The sequence below is a fragment of the Sapajus apella genome, unplaced genomic scaffold (genome assembly GCF_009761245.1).
Source record: "Sapajus apella isolate SASKATOON/1434 unplaced genomic scaffold, GSC_monkey_1.0 scaffold9, whole genome shotgun sequence".
NCBI classification, from domain to species: Eukaryota; Metazoa; Chordata; class Mammalia; order Primates; family Cebidae; genus Sapajus; species Sapajus apella.
In genome coordinates this window covers 23,766,786-23,787,857 of record NW_022436949.1, presented here as the reverse complement: position 1 = coordinate 23,787,857, position 21,072 = coordinate 23,766,786, and the positions used below count along the sequence as shown (strand labels likewise).

General features: G+C 35.5%; 1 protein-coding gene across 22 annotated transcripts in view; it reads left to right on the top strand.

Annotated features, from left to right (window-relative positions):
- The window catches only part of MYCBP2 (MYC binding protein 2), a 274,498-nt gene that overhangs the window by 137,825 nt on the left and 115,601 nt on the right, over positions 1-21,072 (top strand). For all 22 annotated transcript variants that reach the window (XM_032277408.1, XM_032277409.1, XM_032277423.1 and 19 more), the window contains 11 exons: positions 1,386-1,578; positions 2,076-2,350; positions 5,611-5,832; positions 7,182-7,373; positions 9,352-9,558; positions 10,643-10,774; positions 12,706-12,884; positions 15,612-15,754; positions 17,234-17,334; positions 17,976-18,194; positions 20,432-20,657. In XM_032277408.1, coding sequence (XP_032133299.1) covers positions 1,386-1,578; positions 2,076-2,350; positions 5,611-5,832; positions 7,182-7,373; positions 9,352-9,558; positions 10,643-10,774; positions 12,706-12,884; positions 15,612-15,754; positions 17,234-17,334; positions 17,976-18,194; positions 20,432-20,657 — 2,089 coding nt within the window. The remainder of the gene's footprint in view (positions 1-1,385; positions 1,579-2,075; positions 2,351-5,610; positions 5,833-7,181; positions 7,374-9,351; positions 9,559-10,642; positions 10,775-12,705; positions 12,885-15,611; positions 15,755-17,233; positions 17,335-17,975; positions 18,195-20,431; positions 20,658-21,072) is intronic.

Below are 21,072 nucleotides of genomic sequence, written 5' to 3'. Positions count from 1 at the left end.
GAGCATCTATACACATGTATCTTTACGTACCTGTGTACTTATGTGCATACTTCTTCTGGAAATGTGCCCATTTAAATTTTGTTATAGTCTCTCAAGTTGACCACCCAAAAGAGCCATGGCAATTTGTAGAGCGTATGCTTTGAATAAGAGACTATGAGAACTTTGGCTTCTTGCCAATTTAGTATTGAGTTTGGTATCTTTTGATTCAAATAAGGATCTTTAACTCTGTTATGCTTTCTTTAGTTATCTCATTTTTCTGTGCTTGGTAACCCCTCTGTAGTTACGTGGTTTTGTGGCCATTAGGTAATTGTAGACTTTATATTCACGCATTACTTTAAAAAGTAAACTGTAGGGCTGAGCCCAGTGGCTCACTCCTATAATCTCAGCACTTTGGGAGGCCGAGGCAGGAGGATTGCTTGAACTCAGGAGTTCAAGACCAGCCAGGGTAATAAAGTGAGACCTCCATCTACAAAAACTTAAAAATTAGCTGGGTATGGTAGTGGTGCACACCTGTAGTCCCAGCTGCTCGGGAGGCTGAGGTGGTGGGAGGATAGCTTGAATCCAGGAGGTTGAGGCTGCAGTGAGCCATGATCACATCATTGCATTCCAGCCTGGATGATAGAGGAAGACTCTATCTCAAAAATAATAATAATAATAATTGAATCTATACGCTCATTTTCAGGTGGTCTGGGATTTGGTGGGAATGGGGCAGTAAGTGCTCTGCTTTGAGATTCATGAGTACCTGTCATTATGTAACCATGATAAAACCGGAAGACTAGCTAGAACTGCAAAGAAAGCCTACCAACTTAAACTCATATTCTAGAATTTTAAATTTTTAAAATAGGAATTTTTTAGTATTTTCTAGTCAATTTTTTATCTTCTGTTAATATGTTTATCAAGAATTGACTATAGTTTGTATTGTAAATTTTAATATATAGACATGTTTATTTGATACTAATACTAAAACTCTTATTTAATTTTTTATTACAGTGTCTGTACAGAGCTTAATTTTTCTTTCAAGTAAACATGGATTCTTTTAAAAGTGTTTGTCATTTTTCCCTTGTTTACATAAGCTAGATGGCTTGTTAGCAGGAAAACTGAAAAAATGTATTTTTAAATAGATAAATATTGAAGAATGTTGTTTTTGCAAATGCTTAACTGCTTTACCTTTTTTGTAACAAACTTCCAAGTTACTGTTAAGGGTAATTTAATAAATGAACTATAAAAGTGTCTATTATTTGGGCTCAGTTAAAAAATTCAAGTAAAATCTCAGTAGAAAAGTTCAAGAGAAAGTTTTGAAGTTGTCTACCATTGCCTTACCATTTGATTCAGTTTATGGTATCATTTGAATTAATTGTTGTCTGTTTTTCCATATTCTGGATTAGGAATGTTTTGAGTCATTGTTGAGTATTCTTCACTGGAGCTGGACCACCTTAGTCTTAGGAGTTGAAGAACTTAGAGGATTAAAAGGATTCCAGTTCACAGCTACACTTCTAGATTTAGAGAGACTACGCTTTGTGGGTACCTGTTGTCTGAGGTTATTGCGTGTCTATACCTGTGAAATTTACCCAGTGTCAGGTATGATGCATTCTTTTAGATGATTGTAGGGAAAAAAAACATTAGAGACACTGAGAAGATTTACTTTGAGATAACTGAAATTTTATGATCCCCAGCTGCCTTTAAGCTGCTTCTAACATGAGAGGACAAAGTCAGCTTCCTATGATGCTTATGTATTTCCTTATAAAGAATAAAATAGATTACATGACATTCTGATAACAAAAAGTAATTGTGGGCCAAAATTAAATAATCTAATAAAGTTTAATTTTAAACAAATTGTGTCAAATAGAAATATTTTGCGCAAGTAATTTGGACTTAAATGCTGAAACTGGGTTTTTCTCCCCCCCACTTAGATTAAAAAATAATTTGGGACTACACTTAATCTCTAAATTGTTTCATTTCTAAGATTTGCATACTTGTGATATTTAGCTATATAGGGAATAATTGAACTATATTTGTTGTTTTCATTCATATTTAATATTTTGCTTAATTACCAATCTGCTTTTTTCCCCTTAAAGCTACAGGAAAGGCAGTTGTAGAAGAAACAAGCAAATTAGCAGAGTGTATTGGAAAAACCAGAACTTTGTTAAGAAAAATTTTATCAGAAGGAGTTGATCACTGCATGGTGAAATTGGATAATGATCCTCAAGGATATCTCAGTCAACCCTTGAGTCTCCTAGAAGCTGTCCTTCAGGAGTGTCATAATACTTTCACTGCCTGCTTTCATTCTTTCTACCCAACTCCTGCCTTACAGTGGGCTTGCCTTTGTGATCTGCTGAATTGTTTGGATCAGGTAATTTAAGTTTGTAAAATGTTAGTTGAAAATCTGATATATTGCTTAATACTCTTCAAGAAAATAAATTGCAGTTGCCCTATCTTCTTTTTGTTTTTTTGAGATGGAGTCTCACTCTGTCGCCCAGGCTAGAGTGCAGTGGCACGATCTCGGTGTACTGCAACCTCCACTTCCCAGGTACAAGCAGTTCTCTGCCTCAGTCTCCCGAGTAGTTGGGATTACAGGTGTCTGCCACCATGCCCAGCTAATTTTTGTATTTTTAGTAGAGATGGGGTTTCACCATCTTGGCCAGGCTGGTCTTGAACTCCTGACCTCGTGATCTACCTGCCTCGGCCTCCCAAAGTGCTGGGATTACAGGTGTGAGCCACCGCGCCTGGGCACCCTATCTTCTTGACTTGCATAAAAGATAAATTAGGAAATCATTTGGTATACATGACTTACATAAGCAAAGTTTAAAATTTTTTAAATCTACCTCATCATCTTTTAGTTATAAAATTGGTAGGTACATTGTACAGTAGCTGATTGGTCTTTGAATTGGACTGAGTGATTTTGAGAGAGGGAGAGAGGAAAAGAACAGTAGTGACCAGGTGAGAGCAGGGATAGCACCAGGAGACCCCTGCCACCCTCATCTGTAAGAACAAGGAGAGAGAGCTGAGGGAACTGGCATACTAGCATTGTTCATTCATTCATGGGGAAGCTATAACATCCGTAAATGCTTATGCACCAAGTCACAGAGTTTCACGGCACCTTGGGCCAAATACTGACAGAACTGCAGGGAGAAATAGATTCATATTGACAGCTGGGGACTTCAGCACTCCTCTTTCAGTAAGTAATAGAGGAACTAGGCCAAAAAATAAGTGATACAGATTTGGACAGTACTATCAACCACCTTGGTCTCACTGACATTTATAAACTAGGATGTAGAATTAAAGTAAAACTCAATAGCAAAAGATATCAAGAAAAGCACCAAATATTTGGAAAATGACTTATAAGTAAGCAGTTGATCAAAGATGTTATAAAGGAAATTTAAAAATATTTGACATAGGAAAATAAAAATACAACATCAGAATTTGTGGGATTTAGCTAAAGCCCAGCTTAAAAGAGACCTTTTTACCATTAAATGCTTATATGAAAAGGAAAGGTTTAAAGTCAGTGAACGAAGTTTCTATGTAAATAATCTAGAAGGAAAACCAAATCAAACCTGAAGTTAGAAGAAGGAAGGAAATAATAAAGATAAGAGCAGAAATCAATGAAATAGAAAATAGAGAAAATTAACACAGCTAAAAGTTGGCTTTTTGAAAAAAAAAAATTGGTAAGCTCCTAGCAAATCTGATTGTGAGAGAACATCAAAAGAAAAAATCATGAAATACTATAATCAGAAATGAAATAGGGTTGGCCGGGCACGATGACTCATGCTTGTAATCCCAACACTGTGGGAGGCTCAAACAGGTAGATCACTTGAGATCAAGAGTTCAAGACCAGCTTGGCCAACATGGCAAAACCGTGTCTCTACCAAAAATACAAAAATTAGCCAGCCATGGTGGCGCACAGCTGTAATCCTAGCTACTCAGGAGGCTGAGGCATGAGAATCGCTTGAACACAGGAGGTGAAAGTTGCAGTGAGGCCAGATTGTGCCACTGCACTACAGCCTGGGTGACAGAGTGAGACTCTGGCTCAAAAAAAAAAAAAAAAAGAAAAGAAATGAAGTGAAATAGGGACTATCACCGCAGACGACAAATAAAACTTTATCAAAACACAATAATAGAAAAATCTGAATTGCCTCATATCCATTTAAAAATTATCAAAAACTTTACTACAAGGAAAATTTCAAGTCCAAATATTGTCATTTATGAATTGTTAAACATTTAAGAAAGACATAATGTCAACTTTTTACAAACTCTTTTGGAAAATATAGGAGACAACACTTCTCAACTAATTTTATGAGGTTAGCCTTATCCTGTACCAAAACCTAACTTAGATACTACAAGAAAAAGTTACAGATGAATATCACTTAGAAACATAGAAGCTCTTAAAAATATTACCAAACCAAATTGAAAGTGTAAATAATATATCATGACCAAGTGGGATTTATCTTAGAAATGCTGATGTAATTTACCATGTTAACTGAAAAAAGAGGGCAAATTGATGATTCCCTCAATAGCTACAGAAACAATGGTTGATGAAACTAGCAGTTATTCGATGATGAAAACTTCTCAGGAAAGTAGGATATAAGGAAACTCCTAAATCTGATAAAAAGATATTTACAAAAAAAAATCTATAGCTAACAACACCCCACTTACTGGTGAAATTCGAATGTTGAAATCTGCATGTGCCCCTACGTTTGGAAACAAGATTCACGGCATCAATTCTTACCACTTTTATTCAGCGGTACACTGGAAGTCCTAGGCCTCCCCTCCCTGCCTCGTGAAAAATTCGTTGTCATCACCAGTGCATCCCAGGCAACTCTGCATTCATGTAGCAGGGTAGTGTATTTTACCACTCAATTTCCAGGGGCAAGATTATTGCCTGGACTAGTGCACAACTTAACTACTCTCTCACTGTGAACCTTCACAGTCTCATGTGTTCTTTTCTTCTTTGCTACAGATCAAGCTAGGCTTAGTAAATTTTGGTTTAACATATGGAATTTTACTCTGCTTTTATGCTTAACTTTGTAACACAGATGTTTGAAGAACTAGCTAATGTGTACACAACTTTTGTGAATTAGGATATCCTATGGTGGTTTTAATGCTTTGTTATAAAATTTTATAAGTATGCTACTAATTTTTTTGATAAATTATGGAATGTGATAATGTAATTTTGTGACCTTAGTGAAGTGTGGTTATAGCAGCATGAAATTATAATTTGCATCATTTATTATTTGAGAAAAATAGTCTCAGTCTTCATTGAAAATGCCTTAGGTATATTCTAATTGGGGCCTTTTTGACATTTCCCTTTGAAACAGTGCTAGAGAGTACTGTGATTGTGAGGATATGAAAATATAAAAATGCTCATTTACTAGAGGACAGGATGCTGATTTTTCTTGACCAGACTTAATTTTTCATCTTCATTGAATAGTAACTTAAACAGTTGTTTTTTAATGTATTGATCTAGTATTATTCTATAACAAGACAATTTAAATGGCTGAATGACAGAAAATTTTGGTATAATTTAAAAGATTGTTTACCTTTTGTATATTCAGAAACTTAGATTATACTGATGGCAGTATTTTTTGGTGGGGGGCATATTTTTGTTTTTAAAAGGATATCCAAGAAGCAAACTTCAAGACATCAAGTAGCCGACTCCTTGCTGCTGTTATGTCAGCTCTGTGTCATACGTCTGTTAAGCTGACTTCCATCTTCCCGATTGCATATGATGGAGAAGTACTACTACGATCAATTGTTAAACAGGTTAGCACGGAGAACGACTCAACATTAGTTCATCGTTTTCCCCTTTTGGTGGCACATATGGAAAAACTCAGCCAGGTAGGTCTTTCTCTGAAATCGCTTTTATATTGAGGCAATATAACTGCCAATGGAAGCGTGTTTAGCTTGGTGCTTATTCTCTGTTGTTATTTACAAAATGATTATTTAATGAATGACATCATTTATTTGAAATAATATTTTAGAAAATTGTTCATATTGACCTATAAAATGAAATGTTTTGCTCTGATGGTTTAAATACTCACCTTTAAAAAAAAATTGAGTCCTACAGTGAATACCTACATATTTGTTTTTCTTGAACCATTTGAAGGTAAGTTGCAGATACCATAAGCAGTCTTTTACATTCTAATGTAATATTTTAGATTTCTAAGACAGAATCGTAAGAAAATAAAGGATTTTTAAAATATCTTCTGAGTAACACTTTGGTATATTAAAATAAGCACTGTAAATAATAGGCATAGGAAACATTCAGGTATGTCATTTTCATGCTAGAAATCAGCTACATTAATCATCTTTTCCATTTTTTTCTGAAAAAATATTTTTCCTCTATTGAACGTCTATGACTTCTTGAAATTTTTCTACTGGTAAGGGTTGGAATTTTCTTATCTCTACCTAGGAAATTAAATACAGTAGAAATTATAAAGCTACGTAAGAATCACATGTGTGTACAGAAAGAATTATTTTTAAAAATTGATTTACACAGATTAGAGTTACATTACAGCTAAATATACTAGAAATTACTATCTCAGATTAGGGTCTTGACCTATAGAAAAAGGTTTTTATTTTTGTTTTTTTAAGACAAGCCCATTCTGTCACCCAGTCTACAGTGCAGTGGAGCTATTGTGGCTCACTGCCACTTCAGTCTCCTGAGCTCAAACGATCTCACCTCAGCCTCCCAAGTAGCTTGGACTATAGGCACATGCCATCACACCCAGCTAAATTTTCAAAAAAATATTTTGTAGAGACAAGGTCTTACTATGTTGCGTAAGCTGGTCTCAAACTCCTGTCCTCAAGTGATCCTCCCATCTCAGCCTCCCAAAGTGCTGGGATTACTGACACCACACCCAGCCAAAAAAACTTTTTAAGTGGAAAGAATAGTTTTCTGTCTGTCATATAGGATTGTAAATGGAAAGTTAAAGAAGAGAATAAAATATGAGTCAAAGCTAATAATAACACACTTTTGTGAATGTGTGGCACTTTGATACACAGAGACTAATAATTCAAAAAAGAACTTGTAAGTTAAAAGTAGATACAGTGGCTCCACATACAACCAGAAAGATTTGTAGGAATGGATTCAAGTCTAAATTTTAAGAATATCAGAAAGACAAGATTTTCCAACTGAGTACTTAGTTGGAAAATAACACCTTCGAACTTTTTCTTCTGTATCACAGAGTGAAGAGAATATCTCAGGGATGACAAGCTTCCGTGAAGTTCTGGAGAAAATGCTGGTCATTGTTGTGCTACCAGTCAGGAACAGCCTGAGGAGAGAAAATGAACTCTTCTCCTCCCACCTTGTCTCTAACACCTGTGGATTACTGGCCAGCATTGTCAGTGAACTGACAGCGTCAGCCCTGGGATCTGAGGTAATACATTATATTTTGACACTGGATAAAAAGCACTACTCCCCCACCAGTTTACCCAGCATCCACAGGAATATAAAGTATACATCTTCCTTACAGAGCAGGTTGTTGTCTGCCCCATGGCACAAGCCCACTGCCATGCCCCGGGAAAGGCAGAGCTAGTCCTCGCTGCTGGGAGATGAGTAACCTTGCTAAAGTCAAGCACTACTCATAGTGCACACATGGTGTGGAAAAGGCAAAGAGGTTCAGTCTTTGGCTCTGCCCACTCAACTGACCCTAGATAAAAACATTGAAAATCAGAATAATAATTTTTATTTCACCTCTATCACAGGGTTTTTTGAAATTGTAGTAAAATATACATAATATAAAATTTGCCATTCTAATCATTTTTATGTTCAGTTAAATGGCATTACATCCATCCACTTTGTTAGACTTAGTTGTTGTACAGACATTATCACAAAGTTTTCAAAGTATCAAATATTATTATGTTTGAGAAAATCACAAAGTGCCTTTACATTTTATAAAGTAACATTATTTTATTCCATTTCACTGTCTTACTCTTTTTTATAACTTAACTGAATGTTTTGACTGAATTTGGGGAATGTTTCTGTTTTTTTCTCCCAAAAAAACAGTAGATTGGTTTGGAAAATCATATCCTAATGTGAAGTATCTTACATTATTCAAATGAATGTTTAGTAACCAGCATATATTCAGTGGCCCTAGCTCTCAAGTTCTTGTCAAGGAACTTCTTTTCTCTGTTTTACTTTTATAATTCCTAATCTTTGCTTTTTCTTTTAGATTTATTTTAGCACCTATTCTGAATTAACCTATTCAAGGTATACTTGTTATTGACTTATTGTGACAGTTCAGCCTTTAGAATTTTTGGTTCATTGCATACAGCTGAGCTAATTTTAGTCGCTCATCCTGGGAAGCACTTTCTAAGTTTCTTGGTTAACTTTGAGTTTGGCTTCAGAGGCCATTAGAGCCCTTGTCAGAAATTCTTTAATTTGTTAAATTTATTCATTTAGTCTGTAATACTTTCCTTTGGTACGGTACCCTGCAGGATGCAGGAAAGTCGATAATGCGTAGATCCCCTTCCAAAGTTTACTAAAGAGTTCTCCCCTTTGAACCTACCTTTCCAATGTAAAGGAATACTGAAAGTTACAGGGTGCCTTGTATACAACTTTGGGAGTTCCCACAGGTCCTAGCTTAGGGATGAGTATTTCTTTCTCAGAGCAGTTTGCAATTTTTGTTAGAATCATCAACTTCCATTTTTTTTCTCTATTTAGTCTCTGAAAATTCTGCAGCTAACTTAGATTAAAGTAGCCTTTGTAAATAAAAAGAGCAGTTTCAAACCAAAATAAGTTCTCTAATTCTCTCTAATGAAAGTCTGTAATTAGTATGGTTGTACATGTGTGTATATGTATTCAAATACTGAAATGCTGTTATAAAAATACCACCGTATATGTTTGTAGTATTCAATCTTAGGGTGTAGATCATTTTCTTCAAATGAAGGCCTACTTGGAAACTCACAGGTAAGAGGAGATAGTCTGCTTGAAGAAGGGAACTGTAAATTTACCTCTTCCTTGCACACCTATATGCAGAATTTCTAGAACTCTGTGTCTCATAGTTTAAAAACTATTGATGTATAGAATTTCGATGAAATTTTTGGCATCTCTTTTCAAAGTCTGATGATTTATTCATACATTATGACTGATAAGGCAAGCTTGTACTTCTAACATTATAAATTACTTGGAAAGTATAGTTTCATGTAGCTAAAGGAAGAAAATACTGTCAAGTGATGTTTAATTTGTGAATTTAGAATGATAAATCTGGTTTTATTATGAGTTAATCTCTCAGTAGAACATACCTTTAGGAATGTTTATACCCATTTATTAAATAAAGGTTATTTTATTAGACTTCTTAGAAACCTTCAGATGGTTTTGTTAATTACTGATGCAATTGCTTTTATTGTTCACAGGTTGATGGACTTAATTCTCTTCACTCTGTAAAAGCTAGCGCTAACCGATTTACAAAAACAAGTCAGGGCAGAAGTTGGAACACTGGAAATGGGTCCCCTGATGCAATCTGTTTTTCAGTAGACAAACCTGGAATAGTTGTGGTTGGTTTCTCTGTCTATGGAGGAGGTGGAATTCATGAATATGAATTAGAGGTGTTGGTTGATGATGTAAGTATCACTCTTTTAGCATCTATCCTGATTAGTGAGTTGTGTATCAGGATTTACCATTGTCATAGTATGATGGATTCATACCTTCAAGGGTTTAGCAGATCAATCACAGATGAATGATATTAAAGAAATTGAAAAAGGCTGGCCACAGTGGCTCACACCTGTAATCTTAGCACTTTGAGAGGCTGAGGCAGGTGGATGACTTGAGCACAGGAGTTTGAGACCCATCTAGGCAACACGGCAAAACCCCATGTCTACAAAAAATACAAACTAGCTAAGTGTGTTGGTTTATGCCTGTAATTCCAGCTACTCTGGAGGCTGAGGTGGGAGAATCACTTGAGCCCAGGAGTTCAAGGTTATAGTGAGCCACAATCACGCCACTGCATTCAAGCCTGGACAGCAGAGTAAGACCCTATCCCAAAAAAAGAAAAGAAATTGAAAGAGAATGATTTTACCTGATTGCTTGTGTTTGATCTCTCCATCTTGGATCACGACTGCTTCATATTTTTTGTACTTTCAGAAAGATTTAAAGTGGAATCAAAGACTGAAAAGTATTTAGCTAAGTCCCTGATGACAAGTCTTGAGTATTTTTTTTTTAAATATTGTTATTTTTCAAGAAACACAATGTTCAGTTGGACTTTGTCATAGAGTACTAATGGGTGATCCTTAGTAAAGACAATATTTATTGTTCTCTAAACTTAAAGCACCTGAGTTTTACTAAAATGGGACAGAAAGGGGTAGCATGTAAATCATTCTCTAATAAATAACAATCATCTCTATCTGTAACTTGATTCATTTGAACAGTTAATTTGAATTTATTTCCTACTTCATTAGGCTTTATAAATGTGAAGAAGTAGAAATAGTTTAAGACAACAGATGAGAAAAGCTTATTTATGTTGTAGTCTTCTCAAGAAATCACATAAAAATGTATACAGTACCCCAACTTCTTCTTTAGTATGTATGGGAAAATACTGATGGCTAATTTTGTACGCAAGAAAGTAAACTTTAAAAATAATAATTATAAGTCAAAATTCATACAATAAAATTAAAAGTCTGGTGGAATATTTTTGTTTCTCTTTTTTAGAGTGAATATGCAGGAGATTCAACTCATTCCCACAGATGGACATCTCTGGAATTAGTGAAAGGAACTTATACAACAGATGACTCACCCAGTGATATAGCTGAAATCAGACTTGACAAAGTGGTTCCTTTAAAGGTAGTTTCAACTGTATGTTTCTATTATAAATGAGAGGTATTAATATATAGTTAAAATAGTGAAGAGTATCCCATGAATTTGGTTTGTTAGATATAGCTATTTATAAGTTATATTTTATATGGTACTTCAGATATTTATGGATTACCTACTATGTACCTGATGTTGTACCACATTATATTTTTGCATAATGTTTCTTAAAGTCTGGAACAGTAGGAAATTTTGCAGTCAAACAGACTTAGCTTTGGATACCTGCTCTTCCACAAGCTAGCTTTAACACACTGGCAGGTCATCATTTAACCACTTTAAGACTTAGCTGTAGATTGGGAAGAATAGTACCTGCATTGTAGAATTTTTGAGATTAAATAATGGAAATAAAACACCTGCCTCAGTGTCTAGCACATTGTGGAAGATATTAGCCTCTGTCTTCTCTTACTGTGCCATAACTCATTTAAAAAACATATGTTCTTAAAAATTATTACTTTATATGACTTAATTTTCTTTTCTTTCTTTTTTTTTTTTTTTTTTGGGAGACAGAATCTCACTCTGTCACCCAGGCTGGAGTACAGTGGCATGTTCTTGGCTTACTGCAACCTCTGCCTCCCAGGTTCAAGTGATTTTCCTGCCTCGGCCTCCTGAGTAGCTGGGTTTACAGACACATGCCACCATGCCTGGCTAATTTTATATTTTTAGTAGAGAGAGGGTTTCACTGTGTTGACCAGGCTAGTCTCAAACTCCTGCCCTCAAGTAATCCACTCACCATTGTCTCCCAAAGTTCTGGGATTACAGGCATGAGCCATCATGCCCAGCCTATTTTCTAACAACTGCAAAATAGAGAAATTTTACCACATCAAAGTAATTATTAAAGTAACATTAAAGTATTTCTGAATTCAACTGAAATAAATTTCATTATAGAGCAAAATTTTGGATAAGGTCAGTTCACAAGAGATTTCATCAAGAAGAATTTAGATACTGAAAAACAAAAAGTTTTATTGTGAAATTTATATCATGGGTCATAAAGCGTTAGTATCTATAGCACACATTTTCAAAGTAGAATGCATTATATTTTGGACAACCTTTTTCTTACGGATTTTTTTTTTTCTCATGTCTGTTTGCCTGTGTATGTATTTCTGTCTCTGAGTTTTTTTTTTTTTTTTAAATATAATGGACTCACCGTTACTTTTTTCACACATGTAAAATTAGCTTAAAAGTTAAACTAATCAAGGAAAAGTATCAGCTTACGCAATTAAAATCGCTTACTTCAGGGCACAGTAGCTCACACCTGTAATCCCAACACTTTTGAGACACTAGAGAGGGAAGATCACTTGAGCTGGGGAGTTTAAGCCAGCCTGGGCAATATAGTCAGACTTATCTCTACAGAAAGTCCTTAAAAAATCAGCTGAGTGATGGAATGCTTCAGTGGGAGGATCACATGAGCCCAGCAGGAGGAGGCCACAGTGAGCCAAGATTGCACCAATGTACTCCAGCTGGAGTGACAGAGCAGGATCCTGTCTCAGGAAAAAAACAATTATTATGGCTAATATTCTAGCAGTAAAATTAAGAGCAGGCGCTAGTCACATTGCTTGTGTTCAGACTTAGTTCCGTCACTTAGAAGCTTTGTGGCTTTGAACAAGTTACTTAACCTCTCTGAACCTCAGATTCCTCATCTGTAAAATAGGGATAGTAATGATACTTACCTCATGAGGTCATTTTAAGGATTAATTAAATTCCTTAAAATACTGAGGACATTTGCTTTTATGCAATAGGCATTTAGTAAATGTTAGCTATCATCATATTTGAGTTATTAAAAACATATTATCTGTAAATATGACAAAAATTTCAAATATTTGCCTGTTTTGCTGCTAGAGTTCTTTTTGTATATCCTCTACACACTGTGAATAAATATAAACATGTTTTACGTCTTTATAATGAAGGAAAATGTTAAATATGCTGTGCGCTTGAGGAACTATGGAAGCCGCACAGCCAATGGAGATGGGGGAATGACCACCGTTCAGTGCCCTGATGGTGTGACGTTCACGTTCAGCACATGCAGCTTGAGCAGTAACGGCACAAACCAAACCAGAGGACAGATCCCACAGATACTCTACTATAGGTAGGTGAATATATAGAGTTAAGGGAAGTACTTTACGGCGTTAGAACATGCACAGTGTACTATCAGGTAAAATTGCTAACTGGATAATTATAATTAAATTATACAGTGTGTCTTCTTAGCACGTATTTGTACAAATTCATATAAAGAAATCTCATTTTAATATATAATTTTGATGTTTGCTACAAAAGTGAGTGTTTTAAAATGTTTTTTGCTGTTATGTCTTTAGTATCGAAATTTTGGTGCACTGGGCATATGCACTATTGCTGTCACTCTATAATTTCTGGTCCGCAATTTCAAACTTAAATGGTATCCATTTCTTTTTATAAAATACCTTAAACTAGTGATCGGTCAGATGGACTTTGCTCAGTGATGTTGCCTTGATCCTGTTATCCAGTCACAGAATATTTTGATGTCTGTGAATCTTGGACCTGCCCTATCTATCTAGCCCCTGGGGCCCTAGAATATGTAATAGTATGTTTCTTATATTTTTAATAAAAGCCATTCCTTATGTAAACCGTGGAAAATAAAAGAATGATAACAACCCTTGGATTTAAAAAAAAAAAAAAAAAAAAAACCTTTTAAATACACATTTCTCATTGTGTCTGAACTTTTCTTGTAGCGGCAAAGCTGGCATCTTAGGTAGTCATGAGTACTGTTTACCACACTTGTCCTCAGCCTGAGTTAACATTAAATCACTGAACCTGCCTATCACTTTCAGAGTCTTGCTGCTTCCTCTGTTTCCTTCAGAAAGAGTCTAGGGATGGTGCCTAGTATAAAATAATTTCCATAGATAGAGATTTTCTGCTTCCTCTTTCCATGAGAAATAGAACAGAAATAGCAGGCAATAAATAGCTACGTAGTTCAGTGTTGCTGCTGAAATACAGAAGCTGTCTAGTCTTTTGTCCCAGCCAAGACAAACTTTGTTACATAAGCACTACAATAAATAGTACGTTACTCTTTTTCTAAAACTATAGGTTAACAGCTCTGTTATGCACAAGAGTTATGTATTTCAGAAAGCCGAAGGACCACTAACAGCATCTGCCATCCAAATTTTACATCTTATACAAAGTACAGTTTTTTGAATATTTGCATGATTTCTACTAAGCTTTAAATACCCTTAGCTTTAATTTTTTTAAAAATTGAAAAATATTAAAGTCCTTTAGTTTTAAATAGCATCCTACTCTGATAGCTCCCAAGTTTATATCCCTGTCCTTCACGACCTCTGAGCTCTGGGCTCCAAGGCTCTCTCTGACATCTTCATTTGGATGACACTAATGGAGATGGCGTTAGTTACTTTGTGCCAGGCCATGCTTTGCGTGTGTTACCTGTGTTATCTCAGCTTGTCCTCACAGTAACCCCAGGTGGTGTAGGTACTTTCCTTATCCCAATTTCACAAATGATGGAACTGAGACACTGAGTTGTCCAGAGTCACACCTCTGGTAAGTGATGCTACTGTGACTTGTAGGCAGGAAGTCAGATTTCAGGTGATACACCCTTAACCAGTATACTGCACATTCTCTTTAAGGATGTTCTCTGTAGTTGGCTAGTAGACATCTGAGGCTTAATGTGGCCAGAATATTTGTCTCCCTTCCATAATTACAGCCAGACACCTTGGAGTCATTCTTGACTTCTCTTTCCCTCATACTTTACACCTAGTTCATCAAGAAGTCCTGTCAGCTATGCTTTTAAAATGGCCTAAATCTGACCTTTTCTCCTACCTCCATATTTAATAGTCTAGACCAAGCCACTGCAACCTCTACCTGCTGACTGTAATAAGACTCTAAACTTGTTTCCCTCCTTTCACTGTTGGCCTCCTGCATTCAGTTCTCCACAGCACAGCCAGAGTGATCTGATAAAAATGTATATCATACCCCATTCCACTCTTGTTCCAAACCCAATAGCCTCCCATTCCCAAACCAGTATAAAATGTACAGTCATTACGTCACCCACAAACCTCACACAATTTGCCTCTCCTCAGAGGCAGCAGAGTTATCATTATGTTTCCCTTCCCACTCATCACCTTTCATTCTTTCTGCTTTCCTTCCAGCCATACACGTCTTCATTCTGTTCCTTGAATTCACCAATGCGTTCCTTTTGCCCTGACAGTTTTTACTCAGCTCTTCGCATGGGCCTTTTTTTTTTTTTTTTTTTTTTTTTTTTTTAAATCCAGGTCAGCCAGGTACAGTAGCTCATGCTTATATTCCCAGCACTTTGGGAGGCTGAGGTGGGCAGATCACAGGGTCAGGAGTTAGACTAGTAGAGCCTAAAAATAGAAAAATTAGCCAGGTGTCGTGGCACGTGCCTGTAATCCCAGCTACTTGGAAGGCTGAGGCAGGAGAATCGCTTGAACCGTGAGGGTGGATGTTGCAGTAAGCTTAGATTGTGCGCTGCATTCCAGCCTGGGCAGCAGAGCAAGACTCCATCTCAAAATAAATAAACAAACAAACAAACAAATAAATAAATAATTCAGGTCTTTGTTAAACATCAGTTCCTTGGAGAACTGACCTTATTTAAAATAACACCCTTCACTTTATGCTGTATGCTTTATTTTCCTTCAAAGTCCTTATCATTCCCTATAATTATATATTTGCATATTTACTTTTTAAACTTTAACTTCTAAAAAAAACTGTAAATTAAATGAAGATCTCTGATGTGGATATGATTGTTAGCATTGGATCATGTTTTACTTACCATTGTAAAATACTGTCATGTTTGGTCATGCTACAGGAGTGAATTTGATGGAGATTTACAATCCCAACTTCTGAGTAAAGCCAATGAAGAAGATAAAAACTGTAGCAGAGCGCTGTCTGTGGTCAGCACTGTGGTTCGAGCCTCGAAGGACCTCCTGCACAGAGCTCTTGCTGTGGATGGTAAGACTTTTTTTCTCAATCGTCATATTTTAGATGCTTTGTTTCCTAAATTTTTGCATAAAATTATTGAAGAGGAACCTTCTGTTATACAGTCTTAATAGAATCTAAGCATTTTCTTTATTATAAATCTACACATGCATTAATTTTAGATAAGTCATGCTCTCCATACTCTAATGCCGAATTATTTAGAATGTTCAAAAGGAGTTATCTTATATTCTTATTTTCTCAGTTAATTTAGTGAAAGAAAAACTTGTATTTTGATTAAACTGGGTCTTTTGTTTATTCTTCTTTTAGTAGTCAAAAAACTTTTTCTTCATTTCTGTTCTGGTTCTAGTAATGTGTCGCTGTCCACCCAAAACTCTGGGTAACCCTAACCATCTCCTCACAGGCAGTTGCCTAAATTGATCTCTGTGAATTTTTCCACTGGAAACTCTCTAGTTTGTATTCTCCCTACTTTCAGTTCTTCCACTGTGATGTTTAGGCTGCCATGGTGCAAGTGCATGTAGTTTTTTTTAAATATACGGATAATATTCCAGTAATCTCACTGCCACCTTTCCCCCATTCCCCATCTAGTTGTTTAGTTGTTCTTCACACTGGCAACAGAGTTATCATTATAAAAATATTGTTATCTACACCTCCTTAATGTATTACATTAATTCCCAAACCTAGCTTAGAACCACCTGGGAAGCTTGCTGAAAATGAAGAATACTGGGTCCATTTCCAGGGGCTGGAGCCAGGCTAAGAAACTATTTTTTAAATAAGTGTGCAGCCTGTTTTGTTGCAACAGCAGACCTAGGAATCAGTATTTGGGAGAATAATTGGCCTATAAAATAAAGTTCTTCACAGTCTAGACTCAGCTTATCTTTCCAGCACCATATTTATGGATAACTGACTAAAATATTCATCAGCAAAGTGCTTTTCTTAGAGAAACAGAAAGCGATATAGCTTAGTAATAGTAAACATTTTTGGATTGCTGAATATGTGCAGGTGTTGTTCTAAGTGTTTTACATATATTACCTCATTTAATCTTCACAACATCCAAATGAGGGGAATACTGTTGTTATCCTAAGTTACAGATTAAGCAGTTTGCCTAATGTCCCTAATACAGCCATGTTTGGTGCCAGAATAGTAATTTAAAATAATGGCTCCATTACCCTCGGTTCTGATTCCAGTTCTGTCATTTTTCAGGTACATGTACTTATGTATTAAGTATTTTGGGTAAGATACTTAAATACTGTGTGCCTTGGTTTTCCTTTCTAAAAATTGAGGGTAATGAAAGTATCTTATTGTGAGGATTAGTTGAGATAAGGCATGTATTCTAAAAAGCCTTTATAATAGTACCACGCCCTTGACAACACCCAATTAGTGTCAACTATAGTTTTGCTCAAAAGAACAGAATATAGATTCAGTATAGCCTGTATACAGTACAATGAAATTACTTTATAACTATAGTTTTAATGACTTTTATGCCTTTTTTAGCTGATGACATTCCAGAACTACTTAGTTCTTCCAGCCTGTTTTCCATGCTGCTTCCTCTTATTATAGCCTACATAGGACCAGTAGCTGCTGCTATTCCCAAGGTATGGAATTTAGTTCTATAACTTTGAATGGCTTTTTTCTTAATACTTAAAAAAAAAAAAGACTTTGTATCTTGTCTTTACAAAAATTTGCATCTTTGAGTACCTGGGTTATAGGTAACAAGCAGAAATAGACATGCTAATTCTTAAACTTCTCTGTTCTTAGTATTGTTTACTGGATTGCTATGCTTATTTATTGGCTTTATATTTTAGAAATTTTAGAAATATTCTATGTAAGGAAAGATTATGTTAACTGAGATTTTTCAGATTTATGATGTTGATGCCAAATGGTCTTCATTAATAACCATAGCAGTGTTAAAGGATAAGAGTGTTTTAAAACAGTGATATATTTAAGAGATGGAAGAAACGATAAACTGTTGATTCTTTGGCATAATTAAGTAAAATCTGATTTACTTCAGATCATGAAAAAACAAAAGTACTTAAAAATATAGAGTAGACTGTCATGTAACATCTAAGATAAATCCTTTTCATCAATTGAACAGATTTCTCTTTGAACAAAAACTTAACAAGTAGAAAATCTAGATGGAAATTGTTATGAGTTAGAGTAACAATTATTACAATTTATAATTTTATAACCACTTTCACATATATCTCATTTAGCCATATTTTTATATGTGTACTAGGTGGCTGTAGAAGTCTTTGGCCTTGTCCAACAGTTGCTTCCATCAGTTGCCATTTTGAATCAGAAGTATGCACCCCCTGCCTTCAACCCTAATCAGTCGACAGATAGCACCACCGGAAACCAGCCTGAACAGGGCCTCTCTGCTTGTACAACCTCCAGTCACTATGCTGTCATAGAGAGTGAGCACCCATATAAACCTGCCTGTGTGATGCACTACAAGGTAGGCACCAGTTGTTAGTGTGATTCAAATGTAAAACTTGGCTTGAGGTTCTCTGATAATATCTTAAAGAATGCCTTGCCTGTATTTATGAGTGTAGCTTCTTTTATAATATTTAAATATAGAAAATCAGCAGGTGGTTAGGCACTGTTGGATGTACAAAATAATTTAAGACAGAATTTTTATCTCAAAGGCTATAAAATTTTATTGGTTTATGAGAGTTGTTCTTAAATCTTCCTACAAGTATAGTGTGGTATATAATGCTAAACTTTAGGCTGTGACTTGTAATAGTAGTAGATACAAGCATTAGCAATTTTATTTTATTTTTTTTTATTATTTTTTTTTTTTTGAGACGGAGTTTCCCTCTTGTTACCCAGGCTGGAGTGCAATGGTGCGATCTCGGCTCACCGCAACCTCCGCCTCCCAGGTTCAGGCAATTCTCCTGCCCCAGCCTCCTGAGTCGCTGGGATTACAGGCACGCACCACCATGCCCAGCTAATTTTTTGTATTTTTAGTAGAGACGGGGTTTCACCATGTTGACCAGGATGGTCTCGATCTCTTGACCTCGTGATCCACCTGCCTCGGCCTCCCACAGTGCTGGGATTACAGGCTTGAGCCACCGCGCCCGGCCTAGCAATTTTAAACTTTATTTTTTGAACTGACATTGTTGGTACTATAGCCTGAGCTCTGAAAATTTACAATGCCAGTGTAGAGTTAAAGTAGTCTATATGAGATGTAAAAAAATTGTTTCAAAGATATATAATTTAATGTTATTAGAGAATATTCAAAATCCATAGTCTTTGTTTTTTACATTATATCATGCAAATTAAGGGGGAGAAGGATAAATTTATATTTTGTGTGCTTGTAAAATATTGTACTTTTCATTGTAGAAACTATTAAGCATATAAAAGTAAACAAGCTAGTACAATGCACTTGTGTATCCATCATCCCAGATTCAGCAGTTTCGACTCTTTGACCTGTCTCATTTATTCTCAACCTAATTCCTAACTTCCTATATTGTTTTAAATCACATTTATGATATTTATTGATAGGATGTCTCCAAAATATAATGACCCTTAAAAATAACCATAGCATTATCACACTGAAAAAAACAATGTCTTCAAACATCATGTAAATTTTTAAGAGTTTGAGTTAGAATCCATATATGATCCACACATTGTGATTAGCATGTCTCTTAAGTTCCTTTTAATCTTAAGTCCCTTTAAATCTCTAAGTCTCCCTCTGTCTCGCTCGTTTTTGTTGTTGTTGTTGTTCCCTTGAGTTCTGTTTATTGAAGAAACTGGATCCTATGTATTTTTAGATGGGAGCCTCTTCAGCTTCCCCGCTGGGTCTTTCCGAGACACCCCTTGCAATCGTTCCTAGTTTCCTTGCTCTCTGGTATAAGGTGTTCCAGGCTCCTCTTATGTTTAATGCCTCAGACTTGGAACTAACCATTTTTTCAAAGTGTTCTGATTTCTTTTATACATGCATACACGTATGTTATATATATGTATATACATAAATGTATATATGATTATGTATAGATACATTTTTGTGTATGTGTAGTTTTTTAAAGATAAAATACCTCATGAGTTTATACTTTTAATACTAATTCAAAATAAGGACCATAGAGACACCTCAGTCTCCTTTCTCTTACATCCAAGATTCCTATTATCAGTGACACTGGACTATCAGAATTAGAAAATCATTAAATTATTTCATTTGCTCTGTGTGTGTGTGTGTGTGTGTGTGTGTGTGTGTGTGTGTGTTTTGTCTTGGAGGTATATCCCATGTATGATCAAATTACTGTGTTTAAAGTAAGTTGCAATGCTCCCTCTCTCTGCATGATTATCAGTTAACTGGATATACATTTAGATTTACTTTAGGTTTTAGGAGTTGTTTTCTAAATTTGGATTTTGTTTTACTTTAGATTTGGATTTACATTTGGATTTACTTTAGATTTTAGAAGTTGTTTTCTAAATTTGGATTTTGTTTTATAATTCTTTAAATAATTACATAGTTTGAAGTCAAATTTGTGAAACAAATATAGTTTCTATCTCTGTCCTTTTCACCCTGTTCCTCTTTCTCTGTCATAGGTAACATTTTGTTCTATTTTAATTTTGTAGTTTATCCTGTTGTGTCTTTTAATAAAGGCATAGACATACACACACATACAGATGCAGATGTGTGTGCTTATGTGTATGTATCTGTATTCATGTCCTCTTGCCTGTTGACCTCAGGTGACATTCCCAGAATGTGTAAGGTGGATGACAATCGAATTCGACCCTCAGTGTGGCACGGCACAGTCAGAAGATGTCCTTCGTTTGTTGATTCCTGTCAGAACTGTTCAGAATTCAGGATATGGACCAAAATTGACATCTGTTCATGAAAATCTTAATTCATGGATAGAATTAAAGAAATTTTCAGGATCCTCTGGGTGGCCTACTATGGTTTTGGTGTTGCCAGGTAAGTCTTGTTTTTTTTTTTTTAACTTCTGTTTTATGTGGTAAAGTGTGTGCATTTATATATATTTAGTAAGGGTGTATCATTGAAATTGTTTAAGTAATTTTTAGAAAAAGTTATTAAAGACCTACTATGTATCTGGATTGCATTCTAGGAATAAATTAGGTACCCTGGGCAAGGGTCACAAGCCTGATCCAAGTTTTGGAGAAGAGAATGTTTTAAGGATTTTTGTGAAAAAAAGATTAGCTTGACTAAAGCAGAGTATTAACATTGAGGAGTAGCTAGCTGTCTGTGTAGTTGGGGCCAAACTGTAGAAAACAATGGATTAGATCTTTTATTTTCCCAGGAAGTGCTAAATTTTCAGCACTTAACTGAGGACTGAAGTCCTTTCTTGTAAGAGAATTCGTGAACCACCTTC